Raw genomic sequence first — 18,703 nt, 5'->3', positions numbered from 1 at the left:
GTTTTGTTAATTACACGGCCAGCCGTAGTGGAAGCGACATCTTGGATGTACTCAGTGGTTTCCTTCACTTGCTTTGCTCCTTCTTTCACTGCCTCTGCTGCTTCTTTCACCTTTTGGCATTGCTCTGCCTCTTCTTTTCCCTTTTTCATTTACCATAATCACAAAATGTATTATTCGATACAGAAATACATTAGACCTAAGACGGTGGATTTTTTTGTTTGTTGCATCTCCTCTCCAACAACGCATCATTTTAGAGGGTTCATGGTTTACAAAGAAGAAAAAAAAACGCTGTGCTTGAGGACAGGTCTCCGTTGTCTCTCACCTGTAAGGGCCTTGGTGACGCTGAAACGAATGCCCTACGCAGTGGAAAACTCCTTGCCGTTTTACCACTAGAGATCAGAAGTTCGCCCAGTCTTGATGCATGCATTATAACCTGTGTGGAAGCAAAGCGTAGAAGACAGGTATGAGCTTGTTGAACGTTCGAGCGTATAGTACTTAAAGTTGATCACAGGTTATAACTTTTTGGTTAAAATCCTAAGATGCAAACTCTAATTAAAAGCTTTATTTATATATAAGTGTCCCTTCCATCGCGGTCTCAATTATGATCGTCCGATTTTATATTTTATTTTGTTTTACCAGCTGATTGTTAATGAAAGTGTCAGAGTTGTCCGGTTATGAGCATTTATAGGGTTCTTTGTGGTTTTTCTTTAACAAAACTAATTTTCTCAAACCCCCCTTTGTTCGGCTATAGACTCGATCTTCGTTTTTTCGCTTGTAATGGATTCTTGTCTATTGTCTAAAGTATGTCAATTGTAGTTATATATATATAAACAAAAAAATAATGAAATTAATATTTGAAACGTCAAATTCCTTAAAAGATTAATATATTTTCGTATAATTCAATTGGCTAATTAAACAAGAAAAAATTATGATAACCTAACTAAGTTTTAGTTCAGAATAAAATGACTCGCTTGCTGTAGTACATGAAGTCACTAGCCAATTACAAGTTTACGGAAAAAGAAAAATGAATCAATATTTAAACTAGACCAATCAATTGTCCATGGCATAGTTGTATCATCAGACAGCCTTTACTAAGGAAAAAAATGTTATAAATTGGGTTCATAGCCAAATTTATGACTTTCAACTGTCACCAACCTTACATTTTGCTATATAAACCCTAAGAAACTCATTAGAAACCTCAACAACATACAAGACGTTCCATAGAATCTAGAGAAAAAAGAGAGGAGAGAGAGAGAGAGAGATGTCGAGAGTTTTATCAGTCGTTTGTGTCCTGCTCGCTATGTCGTTCATCTATGCACGTGCTCGTCATGTGCCGGGAGTGTCTGATGAGGGCACGACGTCGACACATGACGATACAGCAACAATGCCCATGCATGCAAAAGCAGCTGATCAGTTACCACCAAAGAGCCTCGGCGACAAAAAATGCATCGGAGGAGTCGCTGGAGTCGGTGGATTCGCCGGTGTTGGTGGTGTTGCCGGCGTGGGAGGTCTAGGGATGCCACTTATCGGTGGTCTAGGTGGGATCGGTAAATATGGTGGGATAGGCGGTGCAGCTGGAATCGGTGGATTTCACGGTATAGGCGGCGGGTTAGGCGGAGTAGGAGGCGGTGTAGGCGGCCTAGGTGGTGTAGGAGGCGGCGTTGGCGGTCTTGGTGGAGCAGGAGGTGGTTTAGGCGGTGTTGGCGGTGGTATTGGTAAAGCAGGTGGTATTGGTGGTTTAGGCGGTCTAGGTGGAGTTGGAGGTGGTGGTATCGGCAAGGCAGGTGGTATCGGTGTTGGTGGTGGTATTGGAGGTGGACACGGAGTGGTCGGTGGTATACTTGATCCACATCCCTGATGAAGAAGATATAAAGCAATTAGTAGAGAGAGAGCATTTGTTGATTATGGTTTGGTTAAGGAATAATTATTTAGGTCGGATGTTATTGTTGTTGTTTTTATAATTAGGTGATCATTAGTGTGACATGTGATCTATTCTCTCGTTTCGGTTTTGATTTTGTAATGTTTGCTTCGATGTCGGGTCTTACGTACGTTATGTAAGGTGTAACTCTCTTGTGTTAATCGTTTTGGTTTATGATGTTCTCTCCTTTCCTATTTTCGCATGTTCAAAAAGAGTTTAGAACCAAAATAGTTAAGGGTTCCATCGATTTTGTTTTAAAGTGAAAACAATATTTACATTAAGAATATAAATACGGAAGGAGTACAAACTAAACATCACTGATATAAAAACGGAAGGAGTACAAACTTGCTTCTATATTTATACATAAAAAGCGTATATACATTTTAAAACCACTACAAGAAAACAAGCTGTTTGGGACTCCAAAAATCGTCCTAAAATGGTCGCAAATGCACTATATATGACTATTTTGTGACTGTTTTGAATAGTCGTTAAAATTTGGTCGCAAAATTTATTGGTCCCGATATAGTCACAAAATACTGACCACTATGTGACCTCATTTTATGTCTTAAATTTGCGACTACATTAAGATCAATATGTAGTCATATATTCCTGACCCTTTTGCGACAAACTACATAAAAAAAAGTAAAAAAAAAATATAAAAATTTATACAAGAAAATGAAATTAAAAGTAGTTTTTATTTCTTTCGTAAATTCATTATATATATACAATATATCTATATAACTATATCTATAGATTGGCAACTGCCGGAGATGTATTATTACAGCGACGGAGAACAAAACGGTGGCGGCGACCGGAGTGCCAGAGATGCGACTGTGCAGAAATCGAGATGTATTGATGGTGAACTGGCAGAAGATTCGAAATGTAGTGGTGGTGGTAAACGGTGCGAGCAACCACCATCATCTCCGACATCGTTGACACTGGGATCTTCAGATCCACCACCTCTGACGTCGTCGTTGACAATAGGGTCTTCAGATTCAACACCTCTGAAGTCGTTGTTGACACTGATTCTTCAGATCTGTGGTTGAGACCTAAAGTACAAATCAAATAAATAATTAAAACACATAGAATTTCTCCAGATCTATTCTCAGCAACGATGGGTTCAGAAACAGATTAAGAACGGAGAGAGAAAAAGAGACAAACTTGTTTCCACCGTCTACACTGACGCGGTTGCTGTATTAGATCCGACGGCCGGTATAGAAACCACGTTTAACTCTGCTCCTTTGGTATCTTCAGAGGAGAAGGCGACAAAGAGAGAAGATGAGGAAAAGAGAGAAAACAAAAATTGATTTTCTTTAGAAAGAAAGGGAAAGACACGATGAGTAGAAGGGAAGGAGAAAAGAAGATGATTTCTGTCCGTTGGATTGACTTCATCAATGGTGGATAATAAACTAATGACAATCTTTGCCATTTAAGAATAGCCAATGAGAAATTTTCCCCTTTTTTCTTTGATAAATTTTGGTAATTTGATTTCATTTTATGTTATAATTTAGATATTGGGGGTATGGATTTATAAAGTATTAGAATTGATTTAGATTTAAATTTTGATCTATTAGATTTCAATTAGATTTATAAAGAAAACATTTTGGTTTTTTTTAAAGTGATGGATTTCTGTTTTTTATATATATATATATATATATATATATATATAAGAGTTACATTATTCGAGTTTTATAATTATGATTAAAATAAAAAATGACTAGCAAAAATTGGTAACAAGCATTCAAAAGCACTTATAGTCCAAACTTATTATACATATAAAATTTTAAGTTGAAGGGCCACAAAGATTTACAAATGATTTTACAACTCAGATTAGAATTCTCAATGTAATTAGAAATTACATAAAAATCACAAATATTACATAAAAATCACATGTAACACTTATACATGTTATATATGTAAGTTGCAAATATATTTTCTAAACATTGGAAATTAAAGTGTTTTGGGTATTAGAATGATTGAGTGTCTAAAATAGTTCATATCTATGTAGAAACAAATAACTTAACATATTTTACAATTCTTTATTGTTGAATATATAAATAAATTCGTTAGGCCTTGGTAAAAAGTAGCAAATTCGTCACAATCTCATGTGTTAGTAGCAAAGTGGTGGCAAACTAGTCGCAAATATGTGACCGTATTAGTACAATAGTCGCAAAGTGTAACTGTTTTGTGACCTTATTCTATGAATCACAAACTTATACATATCAAATTTTAAGTTTAAGGGCCACAAAATTTTGCAAATGATTTTACAAGCACTCATATTAAGAATTATAACTACTATCTATGAGTGTAATAAGTAAAAACTTGATATAGTAAGTAAAGTTAGAAATTACAAAACAATCACAAACAAGATATAGAAATCACATGTAATACTTATACATGTTATGTAAGTTGCAAATATTTTTTCCTAAACATTTGAAATTATATTTCTTTTTGATATAATGATGATTCATTGTCTAGAGTGATTCATACCAATGTAGAAATAAATACATTCACAAATTTTATAATTCTTTATTGTTGAATATACATAAACAATTATTAGAAGTTAGTAAAAAGAAGCAAATTCGTCACAATCTCAGGTGTTAGTAGCAAAGTAATCACAAAATAGTCACAAATAATTAACAAAATAGTCTCAAAATGTGACCGTTTTGCGACACTATTTTGTGAGACAAACAAAAAAAAATTAAAGCCTCCAAAAAGGAAAAGAAAAAATATATGATTCGGCAATCACTCGTAGAATTATAAAAAATATTTCTTAAATTAATGAGTAAAAAATTGATATAAAGAAAATACCTAAAGTCACAAATAAGTAGCAAATTTGGGACTACTTTTGTGACTGAAACTCCCGACCATAAAAAGCGTCTCTAATTCGTCACAATTTACGATTATTTTAGGATTACAATGATATAGTCTTATAATAGTCTTATAATAGTCACAAATATGAGACGATTTGGAGACTACAACTGTTTGTAGTAATTTTGGGACTGTTTTGCAACCATTGTTTATGTAGTCTTCTATTAGTTATAAATTCGTCCCAAAAACGTTACAATTATTTGTGACCAAAAAAAGAGTCATAAACTGTAGTCTCAAACTGCATGTTTTCTTGTAGTGAACTAATTAAATTACAAAACCTTATATAGATAATGATCACAGTCAATAATGCATTGAACGATCTACATGCATAGATACGTACGTATACGTTTGAAATGTCTTAATTCATACTTTGAATTTATATATATCTTAAAGACCGAATAAATTCTGAAGGATAATGAATGATCATACGCTATTTAGCAAGCAGGGGGTTTCTTAGTTTGTAAATTTATTTTGAAAAAAGGATTTATTTTTAGTATTTTGTTTCAAAAATATATAAGAAAAAGACTCTAGAATAGTTGTGGGGGAAGACAGCAAGAATCCATACAATGTAAGCATTAATAAATGACGTAATAATTGCTTTGGGATGAGAGGGACAAATACGATTTGCATGTCAAACACTTGTAGTCCCATTTCATGCCATCGTCGTCTTTTTCGCTGTCTCAAACTTAAATTTACATCTCATGCAAATATGCAATGCAATTTATTACAACCCTCTCAAGCTTTTTTTTTTCTTTTCTTTTTGGCATTTGTATAATTATGTTAAATCACATAACTAGAAAAAAATTGTAGTCACATAAGCAAAACTCAAAAAATAGAAAAGAAAACAATATATATTTTCAAACACGTACGCCTTGCAGCTTTTGGGACTTAAAAAGCAAAAGTACCGACTCTTGGCTATGGGGCAACCTGCTAAAGCTTAGAGATCTGGCTCGTAAGTTCATTGGATATAATGTGGGGAATGGTATGAAAGCCTGGTTTTGGCATGACAACTGGACTCCAATGGGCCCTTTACTAAACTATTTGGGAGAGGAAGGACCGAGGCTATTGAGGATTGCTCGGAACTCAAGAGTAAGCGACGCTTGTAATCAAGGCAGTTGGTGTATTGCGCACCCAAGATTAGACCAGGCTCTTAGTCTTCATATCCACCTTTCAACGTTAGAGATTCCTACCTCTTCTGTGGCTGAGGACTCTTACGTTTGGTTAATTGACGACAAGCAGGTGGGAAGCTACTCCTCTAGTAAAACCTGGGAGGTCTTACGACCTAGAGAGCCTGAAAATGATTGGGCTAAACTCGTCTGGTTTAAAGGCTCAACTCCTAAGCACGCTTTCAATTTTTGGATGGCAAATCTTGACAGGTTACCAACTCTAGCTCGTCTGGCCTCCTGGGGTATACAAGTTTCAGTTGATTGTCCTCTCTGCTTAACGACAGCTGAAATTAAAGATCATCTTTTTTTGCATTGCCCGTACACCAAAGTCATCTGGGAATTAATACTACAATGAATCAGGTTGAGGAACACTTCCTTCATAGACTGGTCTGCTCTGCTGCTCTGGGCAAAATCAAGTAAGCGTTCATCTCCATCTACCTTACGGTTACTTATACTGCAAGCGTTATTTTATAATGTTTGGAGATAGAGGAACAATCTCATCCACAACAATCAGCTCATCCCGCCACGAAATCTCTTCAAACAGATTAAGCGTGAAATTATCAACTCCATCTCAGCAAGGAGCAAGAGAAAAAATTTCCGAAATCTGATGGCCTTCTGGATTTAAGCTCAGCGAATCTCAAAGCTTTTCAAAGTGTATCTTTGTTTTTTCCTCTTTTTTTGGCAAAGTTCACTCGTTTAGGTCCTTTAATGTAACAACCAAAACTTTCATTATATGATATTAACCTTTTAGAAAAACAAAAAACAAAAAAAAAAACACGTACGCCTTCACATGTTACTGTGTTACATTGGAGATCGTGACTAAGTTTGCTATTAGATCTTCTTAAGAATTTGAAGAAATACATGAAGATCAAGGCATAATTAAAGAACATTTTAACTATTTTTTGTACTCTATATTTATTATATCAACTATGGATCAATGTAAGTAATATTGTATGTCCGTGCGTAGCACGGGGTGTATGTAATTTGGGTTTCAATTTGAATCGTGTGGACCTAATAGAAAAACCACCGAGTGTGAATTAAGCTTATTATAAAAGCCCAATTAGATATCAACGGGCCTTAAAATATCTTTCATATTCCTCCAACTTTTTTTTTTAATTAAAAAATATATATTTTTGTTTAATTAATCGGAAAAAAGGAAAGCGAAAGCAAATTAAGTTTAGGCGGAGAGAAATAGCGGGAAGAAGCTCAGATCGGACGATTCTCACACCGCCAAAACAATTTTTCCCAGTAGAGAGTGAGAGAGAGAGAGAGAGCGATGGAGAACAATGCGGTGAAGATACTCGAAGAGATCAAATCTTCTGATGTAAGCTTCTCTTTGTTTTTCCACCTTTGATTTGATTTTTTCTAGGTTTCTCTCTATATCTCTATAAGAACCCTATCCTGATTGTTTCTGGATAAGCTTCGAACGGATGGATCCTCTTTGATCAATCGTGAAATTTTCTTCTGCTTGATTTGGGTTTCACGATGTTTCTCACTAATTTGTCGTCCGATTAAGTTTCTCCGTACCAACTCCTCTTCAATTTTATTGGTCTGGACTGAAGTTTCTTTTAGCGGCTTAATGTGTATTTCTTCTGAGGTGTAAGAAGAACTTTAGGATTTGCTTAACTTATTCAGAATGGATTCGAGCTGTAGGAGACTTGCTATATATGTGTTGTTTATATTGGTTTTTGTATAGCTAACGAGCTTCACTTTTTTCTTTGTTGGTTGTTTGTGCAACAGCTTATTGAGAATCGTGTTCAACTACTCACACGGCTCAGTCAGTTAGATATACAAGAGGATTCTGATTTCCCCTCTTTTGTGGAGACCTTAACAGTATCCTCACTCACATACCTTTTTTTTTTTTTTTGGATGTTTCCCCTTCCTTTTTGTTAAACTATGTTTATAACTGAGATGTGGATATTCAATCTCTGTGCGTCTGATTGTTGGTTTCAATATGATGAAGTGAGCATTTTAGAGATGAAGTTATATCTCTGCTTTATGTTTGAGATGTTTATTTGCATGTTTCACTAGGGTTCTGATAGTTATATACATGCTTTAAGTGGTCTGTTATGGCATGTTTCAAGTATTCATTCCTTGACAGCTGTATAGACACTCTGGGAAGACTTCACTTGTCTTGACGTTAGCCAATGTTTGCTGAACAAGGCAATTCTGCCTGTGACTTCAAAATACCTTGCTTTGCATCGGCCTGATTGCTCACACTACTTTCTTGCTTTTGGTATTAAGGTACAATGTCTTTTTTCTGCTTATTGCTGAACCTCAGCCTTTCGAGTGTTGTTGTATTTATCTTTTCTCACTCTACTTCCTCTAGGTAAGCCAATGGTGTGCAAAACATTTAAATATGTCTGTAATGTCGATGGAGGAGTCTCAAGAGGAAGAGCATTCCAACATTTTCTTTCAGGTTAGTGATGCTTGATGTTCCTGTCAGGAAAAGTCTGTCACAGCTAAGTGGGTTCTGGGAAACTGAATTTTGCAATCATTGTGTTGCAGCTTCTTTTGGATTATCTTCGCTTTTCTGCCTCATGTTTTACTGCTATTGGAAAAACATGTTTCTTGAGTGACGAGGCCTCAGCTATTACAGTTCATAAGTTTGTTTCAAAGCAGCTGAATTTGATAAAGGAGGTGATATTGAATGCCAAGGTATCTCTGAAAATCATCTTTCACTAGTAGCTACTAGTACTGCATCATACTCCTATCGTAGACTGAGATTAGTATTATGCATTGTTGTCATCGTTTAATAGCTTTCACCTTTCTTCTGAAACAGAAAGTTGAATCCTTTTCCTCGGAGATTCTTAAGGCTGCACAAGTAGTAATTGACTCTATTGTTCGTCTGTGCAAAGAGTACTCTCCAGCTGTGGATCAGGACGCAAATGAAATCAAGACTCATGGAAATGTGGGACAGGCAAGGATGGGGGAAGATAACAAGGTGTGTAATTTGGAAAGCATAATTATGCTGGGAGTTAAATCTCTGAGTGAATTAGGTATGCTTGCTGCAAAAGATGGTGGTAATCTTGTGACCATTCTTAATACATCATGGAAGGGTGTGATTACATTGCTTCAGATAGACAAACAGACAGTGTTATCTCGGGTAGATGTAGGAGAGATCATATTAAAGCTAATATCACTGATCAAGGAGTCTCTGAGATTTGCTGCTCAGGCTTGGTCTTGCTCGGTGAAGGATAACATATCTGCAACAGAAGCCAGAAGGGTCTTTCTTCCTGTGAAATTTTATCTTATCAATGCTGTTAAAGTTGTGGCGCTGTTTCCAAGCCAAGCGTCTATGGTGTTCAAGGAAATATCACTCTGCACCTTGATGATCTCTGCTTTCAAATTTTCACTGAGCCAACAATCCCATGGCAAAACGGCTAGTGAAGTAATGACTGATCTTCTAGAGAAAACGACAGTAGATCTTCTAAGTGCACTATTGAACACAGCTGAAATAACACAAGAATTCAGGATCACACTTCTTGATTTGTTGTTCATAGATGAACAAGATTTCTCAAACCAAGTTTGTAAGAAACAGAGCCATGATTCTCAGACAAAAACATCATTGGTAGATATCTTGTCTTTATCTGTTGAATCCACGACAAATGTCAGAGGTTTGCTCCTGGCCCGGGTTGTACTGTTCCAGTCCGTCTTGAGGTATTCTTCCGAGCTTGAGGAAGATGCAAAACTTGCTGTCACCAGAAAGCTGTACTGGCTTCTCGACATATTAACAGAAAAAGAGGTTTACTCTTCAGTCCTTTCTTCTCAGCTTCCAATCTCAGATGGTTCTGGGAAGAAAATAATCTGGGAATCCATGTTTTCAGCTCTGCTCCTGTCTCTCAAAACCCTTATGATTATACTGTCTTCAACTCCTGCCTGGGAACAGCTTGAAACATTCCTACTCCAGAACCTCTTACATCCTCACTTCTTGTGTTGGCAGATAGTGATGGAACTCTGGTGCTTCTGGTTTCGTCATGCCACCAATGATTTGGCGGCCGCTATGATCGATAAAATTTGTAGTTTCATGATGTCAATGTCATCATCGGAAACACCGCTTTGTCCAGATTCCGTTCTCAGAAGAACTACAAAGTCCATCTGCTTTCTTCTTACCCACAGCCCAAAATCATTAACAGCTCAAGTCTACACGAACGTTTCTGCCGAGGGCAGATCTGACTCTACACCAGATGTGTATCTAGCATTGTTATTAGACGGGTTTCCGCTGAAGTTTCTGCCAGACAGAATCAAAAACGACTTGAAAAGACAGATATTTGCAGATTTCATCCACTTTATCAAGAACTTCAATGAGAAACCATCACGTTATTCCAAATACACTGTGCTAGGAGCTCCAGTTTTCGCACTCTCTGCTTGCCTTCAGATACTGTAAGTTACTATGATATCCATTCTTGATACTTCTCTGGGTATCTTGTCGCACGAGACAGCAAAACCAGATATTTAGTAACTAAACTGTGTGAGCTTTCAGGGTAAATATCTAACGACATACCCTTATTTTGTTGTTGTTGTTGTTGTTGTTTTTCTTCTGTGTAGAAACATGGGCATATCAGAGATTGATGCCAAAACTCTGAACTTTATCGTTGCTGTCATTCAAAAGTACAGAAACTCCAAAGATGAAACGAGGAAGGATCATTACAGTGAGATTCTCAGTGAAACGCTGTCAATCATCTCAAGAAACGAGCAGCTATACACTTGCCAAGAAATGGATAATGTTATAACAGAGCTTCAAAAGCTTTTCATATCAGAAGCTGATAGTCGTCATCTGCATAAATCCAAGCCAAACCTTGCTCTCTTCTTGTCAGGACTTAGCAAATACGAGATGTCTGAAACCGAAACCTGTCCAAAGAGCCGCGCGGTTTGGGAACTATACCATATGCTTCTCAGAAAACGCCACTGGGCTTTGGTTCATAACGCGGTTACTGCGTTTGGATACTTCTGTGCACGTACGAGCTGTAATCAGCTATGGAGATTCGTACCTGAAGATGCAGCTCTAGCCTTCGATATACCTTCTGGAAAAGAAGCAAAAACAGAGCGGTTCATGTCGGAATTGAAAATGTTTTTGGAGAAAGAACAAGCGCTTCTCTCAGTCACACCTTCGGAGAAGGAAGTCGAGTTACTTTTGAAAGAAGGCAACGAGGTTAAGGCAACAGTGCATAAGTTTGTAGAAGGAAGAAGCCAGAGGTCACTAGAAGTAGAGAAACGACCGAACAAGAAAAGGAAACTTCCAGAAGGAATTTGCAGGGGAGTGGAGCTATTGCAGAATGGAGTGAAGAGGATCAACGAGGGTGTAAGCGAGTTGAGGTCAGATGAACATGGGAATGAAGGGTTTCAGAAGAGTTTATTGAATCAGTTTTCGTGTCTTGAAGATTTGGTCTCTCATTTGTTAAGCCTCACAGCGGCTTCGGAGTAGCTAAGGTATGTTGAGTGGCTATCCCACACTGTTAGAAAGACTTGATGGAAACAGAAAATTACTTAACAAGATAAAAAAAAAGTTGAAATAGTACCCGGGCGGGTCATTGGACGACTAATTTCACACAATCGATTAAGATCCGAATCTAGTCTCACTAAATGCTCATTTACTACTGATTTGCTTGTTTGTTTTGGTATTGGCAATAATTACTATAAACTATGTAAGGAAAATGTTTCGAGCCATTGGAAAATAGTCAAATACCAAGAGGCAAGAGCAATCTGAAAAAAAAAGCTGCATGCATACTACTAATTCAAGCTATAAACATCAGATGAGAAATCGGCCAAAAAATTTAATTGTTATGACATTATCAAAACCCTAAGGTGCCGAAACCCTCCTCATATATAATATAAGTAGGTTCTGTGTAAACATTGAATACTACTAAGAGATGTTGTTTAGTTCAAAAGCTGTATTTGGAGGCAGCGATTTACAGTCAGGCGATGACGGCGAGCTCCGATAGGGGACGAACTGGAATTTTGAAGACAGAAAAAGGGAAAAGAAAGAAACGACAACGTTTAAAAGTATATATATAAATAATGATGGGAGTAGTAAGCCCAGTCCATTAAGGCTTACTCAGCCCATACAATGAAGGATTTGTCCAATGTTGTTTGGCTAAATTTTGTCATTAATAATACTCTCAGCCCAGTCCAATAAGAAGAAAGTTGGAAAAAGGAAAATAGGGTAAGTGAGAAAAAGAAAAGGAAATCGTGACCGTCATAATAATAATATTTATCTATAAATAAATTGCCTCCACTCTTTACTTCGCTCTGTTTTTGTTTCTTCGTCTCTTCTTGCAGGTATGCTATATGGGTTTGTAGGATGAAGAAGATTTATTACCTTATTGTCTAATACTTGTGTGTATTTACATTATTGATTGTCTTTCTTTTTCAGTGATAAGCTTCATGCTAGTTCCATTTCTGACTTGTAAGGAACTACATACATCTCTTGGGAGAGAAAAGAAGCTCAATCTTCGACGCAAAGACCCCATTGATGTTTTCGAACAAGTCAGGCAAGTCAGACTCGTTACTCACAATCATTTAATACATTCGCTTCAATTCCCCCATCCATATTTGAGACTGAGAATTTTTTTCCTGCTTGTGCTGCTCTAGATGATGAGTCGTGGACCCTAATGATGGTAAAATTCTCTTCACTGTAAGTCATCTCAGTCTCCTCTGCTTTTCTTTATTTTGTTCTGTTATGCTTTCGAAATAAGAGTATGAAAAAAACATTTTCCAGTATAGTCTCATATTTTGTTTGTGGTTGTTATAATTCAGACTTAAAAAATATATATTAAGGAAACGTCCTCTAAGTCTATATTGTTGTGCTGCACAACTTGTGCAGATCGGAGATATGCTATGGGGGTTTTAATAATGAAGAAGTTTCAGAACCAAAAAGGTAACATCATCAAACTGATTCTTCTTGTTATAGGTATCTTTGTCTCAATACGTCTTCTTTTCTTGTCTTCTTTAATTTGCCAATCTTGAAGTCAGCATGTTGCATTTGTTTTAGTAATGGATAAGGATCTCATTTTCTTATTGTTGCAGGGATTACGTATTCAAACAATGGCAATCTTCTCGTGTTGTATATATAGCTTCAATAGAGGTGTCTAAAGTGGAGAATCCAAATGTAGAACTCCGTGATTACTAGACATGAACAAGTCATAGGTATCTTCTCGTGTTCTTCTAAACCTATGAATCGATTCGATAATTAGGTTGATGATTTTGCTTTTGATATAAGAGTTTCGCTTTTGTATTAGATGGGAATCTTAATTAACGGGTTTGCTTCTTTTTTTTTTTAGTGAAACAGGTGTGTGTGTGTTCGTGTGTTCCAACCAAGACAATGATTTATTGACTCAGATTTTTTTCAAGGATGAAGTAGATTCAAACAAAAACAGTCGCCGGCGTTCTTACAGTAGCAACATCAAACTGATAAAAAGGGTAACAGTGATCTTTCTTCCCTTGTCCACTTCCATAAAAAGCGAGTTGAATTTGCTTTTAAATTGGTTGGTTTGTTTCTTTTGGCTAAGCTGAAACAGGTGTGTGTTCGTGTTCCTCAAAGAGTCAAAGCTTGTGTCTTAAATGTTTGTTTCTTTAGAATCAAAACTTCGATGATGATGACGATGATTATAATGAGGCAGATGATGGTGAATGTAAGCATTTTTCTTTATTGTGAATTAATTCATACTAATTCACAAAGCCGCATCCATACTAATTCAATCTATAAACATCAGATGAGAAATCGGCCAAAAAATTACATTGTTATGTCATTATTAAACCTTAAGGTGCCAATGATTCAATATACAAATTGTAGTATGTAAGATTTAAGAAGTACCGGAAAGCCTTTAACAACACTGCTCTCCAAATACAAAATACAAAAATAAATATATAATGGGATTGCTCAGAGTAGAAACACGCGTTTTTCTGGTAGGCATAACAAGATCAAAGACTTTAAGCCTCTAACCGCTGCGTCGGAATAAGGTATGTTCAGTAGCTATCTCGGCCCACATTGTAACAGATCATGCCAAGATCATCTTGGGATTAAAAATGTTCTCCAAGAAAGAACAAGCACTTCTCTCTATTACACTTCTCAAGAGAAACTTGACATAGATACGAACGGGTTACCACTTAAGTTTTTGAACAAAAACAATACAATGTACTTGTTTTGATCATGATCCATTAAGATCCATTTTTTTTTTCAGTTGGGTCAGACCATACTAAAGTGCTCATTTTACTGTTTTGCAGGTCAAATGGTATTTACTGATACTATACATGAAATCCTTCAGTTTCTTTTGATTGTGTCAATAGTCAAATGACATTACTACTACAAATTAAACTGTACAAGGATCGAGCCGCTGGGAATACTATAAAACCATCTCCAATAGCAGTCTGAAAAAAGGAATTTGAATGAAATATATCAAAATGGGAGATCAGCAAAAAGTTTATTTTGTTTTCTTGTTCGTGTTTCTTTTATTTGGTTCGGGTCATGGCAAGATCCCACCATTCTGGCGCGATACGCACGTCACGATGACAAACTCGATTGGCGGTCCACCTCTTACCATACATTGCAAATCCAAGCAAGACGATCTAGGACCTCACGTGGTGCCTTTCCACCAATATTACCAATTCAAGTTTCAACCAAATTTTTGGAAATCAACATTGTTCTTTTGCAGTTTTCAATGGGGCAAGCAATTCAAATGGTTTGATATATTTGATGCTCAGAGGGATCAAGATATATGTAAAGATCAATGTAAATGGGATATAAAACCTAATGGTCCATGCAGGCTCGAGAAAAAAGGCCCTACATGTTTTCCTTGGAATAAGTAATTTTATATCATCTATGAAAGATGAAATATAGATATAGGTTATATCACTTATCAGATTCAATAAAATAAGTATTTTTTGTTTTCTACAGCATTGTTAAAATCAATATTTATGTTTACCAATTTACACGGTGCCTTTCAGCAGGATTACCAATTTAAGTTTCAAACGAATATTGGGAAATCAACATTGTTCTTTTGCAGTTTCCAGTGGGACAAACAATTCAAACGGTTTGGTGACATATTTGATTCTTCGAGAGATCAATATTTATGTTTTCTATGTAACTGAACGACTATAAAAAACTGATGGTGCATGCAGGCTTGGTAAAGAGCAGGAATGTTTTCCTTGGAAGTAATTTCATATGATCGTGATTATAGATGATCAAATTTCATAATTTCAATAAAGAGAATTTGTTTTGCTTATATATACATATATAATTCTGTTTAGTATTTCTAAATGATATTTAATTTGTTTTTGTTTTTAATGAAATATGAACCGCGCAACACAGGTTTTTGCTGTGTATATTTATATTATTATAATTAATATTTTCAATATAACCAATATAGAATTAAATAAGATAAAGATTAATTAGTTGAGAAATAGAAAGTTCTTTGTAAAATAAAGAGAATATGTGTGTGTGTGTTGATCAACGGCGTTACAATATGCATGACACAATATTTTTCAGACTGCTCTTGGAGTTATAGAATGAAAAAAAATCGCCTCCCACTTGTGATATCTTGGTTGCTTTTTTTTTAATATTTGTTTGGTGTATGTATATATACCTCTTCAAATTTACCCGAGGAAACATAAATCAGATTAAACCTAGATAAACCGAAATAATGGGATTGCTCAGGGTAAGAAACAAGCGTTTTTTGGGTAGACATAACAAGATCAAAGACGACTTTCCACACAGCGGCCTCGGAATAAGGTATGTTCAGTGGATACACACTGTTAAAAAAAGACTTTATGCTAACAGATCTTGGGATTAAAATTGTTCTCCAAGATACAGAACAAGCACTTCTCTCTATTACACTTTCACAAGAGAAACTTGACATAGCTAGATACGAACGGATTACCATATAAAATTTTGAACAAAAAAAATGCAATGTACTTGTTTTGATCATGTCTTTGGACGACCACAATCCATTAAGATCCAATTTTTTTTTTTGTTTTTTTGGGGTCGAACCATGCTAAATGCTCATTTTACTGATTTGCAATTGCTGGTCAAATGGTATTTAATGAAGTCCTTGGCATTTATTTTTGATAGGTCAATAGTCAATTGGCGTTACTACTACAAACTACAAGGATCGAAGCACTGAAAATACTATAAAATCAACTCCAAGAGCAGTCTGAATAAAAAGCAATCTGAAATATATCAAAATGGGAGATCAGCAAAAAGTTAATATTGTTTTCTTGTTCGTGTTTCTTTTGTTTGGTTCGGGTCATGGCAAGATTCCACCGTTCTGGCGCGATACGCACGTCACGATGACAAACTTGATTGGCGGTCCACCTCTTACCGTCCATTGCCAATCCAAGCAAGACGATCTAGGATCTCACGTGGTGCCTTTCAACCAATTTTACGAGTTCAAGTTCCAACCAAATTTTTGGAAATCAACATTGTTCTTTTGCAGTTTTCAATGGGGCAGTGAATCCAAACAGTTTGATATATTTGATGCGCAGAGAGATCAAGATATATGTAAAGATCAATGTAAATGGGATATAAAACCTGATGGTCCATGCAGGCTCGATAAAAAAGGGCCTAAATGTTTTCCTTGGAAGTAGTAATTTTATATGATGTTATGAAAGATGATATATGTATAGGTTATCAGATTCAATAAATAAGTTTTCATTTCTCCAATAAAATTTATGCATATCATATTATTTACCATATCTTAAATAGAAAATCAATAATTAAATGTTTGTCTTTAAAAAATATTTTTGGAAGGCATAACAACAAGATAAACTTGACTAGATTAGGATTTATAGGGTTGCTTGATCCAGTAAGATGATATCACATTTGGGAGACAAGAAGAGAATTAAACCAGATTATTCGTCATCTTTGGTGTCCAAAATGACCGAGGGATCTTCCTTCCACACAACATCATCATAAGAAAACGCATTGGCCAAACAAGTAATCAACTGCTTATGAATCACTTCTTCCGAAGGAAGCAGAGCATCCGTCTCTCTTCTCAAAGATGTAACTTCCTTATCAGCAATCCCACAAGGCACAATGTGCTCAAAGTAGTTCAAATCAGGATCAATGTTAAAGGCCAAACCATGACAAGTGATTCCAGAAGATATCCTAACCCCAATAGCACCAATCTTTCTATCCCCAACCCAAACCCCAGTCTCACATTTGTTTCCTGCACGAGCTTTCACGCCATACATGGAAGCAAATTCGATCATTGACCGCTCTAATGTCTCCACATAGTTCCTAGCACCAAAACCAATGCTGCGTAAAGAAATGATGGGGTATAAGATGGCTTGACGAGGGCCATGGAATGTGATATCTCCTCCTCTTTGAGTATAATGAAGCTCAGCTCCAATTTTAGTGAGTTGAGATTGAGGGATCAGTAGATTGTGATCGGTTCTACGTTTACCGAGTGTGTAAGTTGGTGGATGCTCAAGGGAGAGAAGGGTATCTGGAATTTGATGAGCTTTTCTCTCGGAAACTAACTTGTCTTGAATTTTAAGGGATTTCAAATAGTTGACAGTGCCTAGCCTCCAAACCTCCGACGTTCTAGGGGATCTCATTCCCTGCACATTGTCACAGACACAGAATCCATAATTAGCAACTTCAGGTCTAAATACTTAAGCTAACACAAACTTAATATTACTAATGGGATTCAAACGCATGACTATAACAGCAAAAATAATTCCAAAAGGAACTAAAGCTAGAGTTAAGAATCAAATCCGAGGAGCTAGGATAGAAACACAAAAGGCAGAGACATGAATTGGTTCTGTGAGACATTTCAACGAACACTTAACATGCATTGACAACAAAAAGCAAGTACAAAGTCAGATTACGAACCGATTTAAAACCCGTAAAGCGATCGAATACATGGTTACAACTTACAAGAGCAAGTAAGTAATCGCTAAAGTGAGAGACTTTGAAGAGAGCTAGATTACCGATATCGTTTCAATTCTTCTCCTCCACCGAATAGTTTCTTTCTTCTCCACCAGATAATGTCAGATTTAATCAAAAACCTCAAAATTCAACGACTTTGCACTTTGTACCCTTAAAGTTTTCAAATTTCACAAAAATACGCCCGTATCACAAAAATACGCCAGTAACATACCTCACAATAGTTTTTTTTTTTGGTAAAAGGTTAAATTTTATACCAAATTTTCTGATTTTTTCTTTACAATGTTGATTCAACTTATTGAAAGCAGGAAACTAGAACTAGAAAGGGAAATTAATACAGCCAAAATAGAAAGCAAGAAGAGAAGATGAGAGGGAGCAGCAAGAGCCAGGGAAGGATAAAAGTCGATCCCTAATGGTGCGGTCGAGAGCAGTCTGAATGACGGTTGCAGAGGAGTTGTTGTTGGCGAAGATCCTGGCATTGCGCTCACGCCAAATAAGGTAGCAGGAAGTCTGCAGGAGAAGCTTGATAATGATGGAAGCTTGGGTTTGCGGCTGAGTCCTAGCTTGCATAATCCAATAGGAAATAGAGAAGAGATCCGTAGGTGGAGATGGCCAAATTTTGGATGCAAATTCTTTCCAAACCGCAGTTGAAAAATAAATGGTCATGGGATTCAACTTCCGTTAAGCAGAGCACACACTCAGCAGGGAAACCTCACAATAGTTTCTCTAATTTAACTGTAACAAGAGAAAACCCAATAATCCAAACCCAATAGTTTCTTACCGTTTATATCTCAGAAGAATTCAGAGAAAAAATACCGATAAAAGGGAAAATTGGACACTTTCAAAACTTAGGGGGGGGGGGGG

At 36.4% G+C, this 18,703-nt stretch overlaps 4 protein-coding genes and 1 long non-coding RNA gene across 7 annotated transcripts; 3 read left to right on the top strand and 2 right to left on the bottom strand.

The window, feature by feature from the left end:
- On the bottom strand, positions 88-520 carry LOC104762490. Its single transcript, XR_763501.1, has 2 exons — positions 323-520; positions 88-140 (listed from the first exon to the last, which is right to left on the bottom strand). It is a non-coding gene; the product is annotated as an uncharacterized LOC104762490 (long non-coding RNA).
- On the top strand, positions 1,112-2,112 carry LOC104762483 (glycine-rich protein 5-like). The gene has a single exon (XM_010485781.2). It carries the CDS (start codon positions 1,262-1,264, stop codon positions 1,856-1,858), a length of 597 nt encoding a protein of 198 aa, XP_010484083.1. The 5' UTR covers positions 1,112-1,261; the 3' UTR covers positions 1,859-2,112.
- Positions 7,232-11,556, top strand: LOC104762476. Its single transcript, XM_010485769.2, has 7 exons — positions 7,232-7,279; positions 7,696-7,788; positions 8,065-8,199; positions 8,285-8,374; positions 8,464-8,613; positions 8,738-10,338; positions 10,504-11,556. The coding sequence occupies exons 1-7, from the start codon at positions 7,232-7,234 to the stop codon at positions 11,378-11,380; spliced, it is 2,994 nt and encodes a 997-aa protein (XP_010484071.1). The 3' UTR covers positions 11,381-11,556.
- LOC104762457 (pumilio homolog 15-like) lies at positions 16,128-16,608 on the top strand. Its single transcript, XM_010485745.2, has one exon. It carries the CDS (start codon positions 16,135-16,137, stop codon positions 16,534-16,536), a length of 402 nt encoding a protein of 133 aa, XP_010484047.1. The 5' UTR covers positions 16,128-16,134; the 3' UTR covers positions 16,537-16,608.
- On the bottom strand, positions 16,643-17,990 carry LOC104762439 (octanoyltransferase-like). 3 transcript variants are annotated; one of them, XM_010485719.2, is made up of 2 exons: positions 17,884-17,990; positions 16,643-17,511 (listed from the first exon to the last, which is right to left on the bottom strand). In XM_010485719.2, the coding sequence occupies exon 2, from the start codon at positions 17,506-17,508 to the stop codon at positions 16,801-16,803; it is 708 nt and encodes a 235-aa protein (XP_010484021.1). In that variant the 5' UTR covers positions 17,509-17,511; positions 17,884-17,990; the 3' UTR covers positions 16,643-16,800. The 3 variants fall into 3 exon arrangements, with proteins under 3 accessions (XP_010484021.1, XP_010484028.1, XP_010484036.1); XM_010485726.2 differs by having other exon boundaries at positions 17,786-17,947; XM_010485734.2 differs by having other exon boundaries at positions 17,831-17,947.

Source organism: Camelina sativa, chromosome 3 (assembly GCF_000633955.1).
Source record: "Camelina sativa cultivar DH55 chromosome 3, Cs, whole genome shotgun sequence".
Taxonomy (NCBI): domain Eukaryota; kingdom Viridiplantae; phylum Streptophyta; class Magnoliopsida; order Brassicales; family Brassicaceae; genus Camelina; species Camelina sativa.
This window is presented reverse-complemented; position numbering and strand designations above follow the sequence as displayed.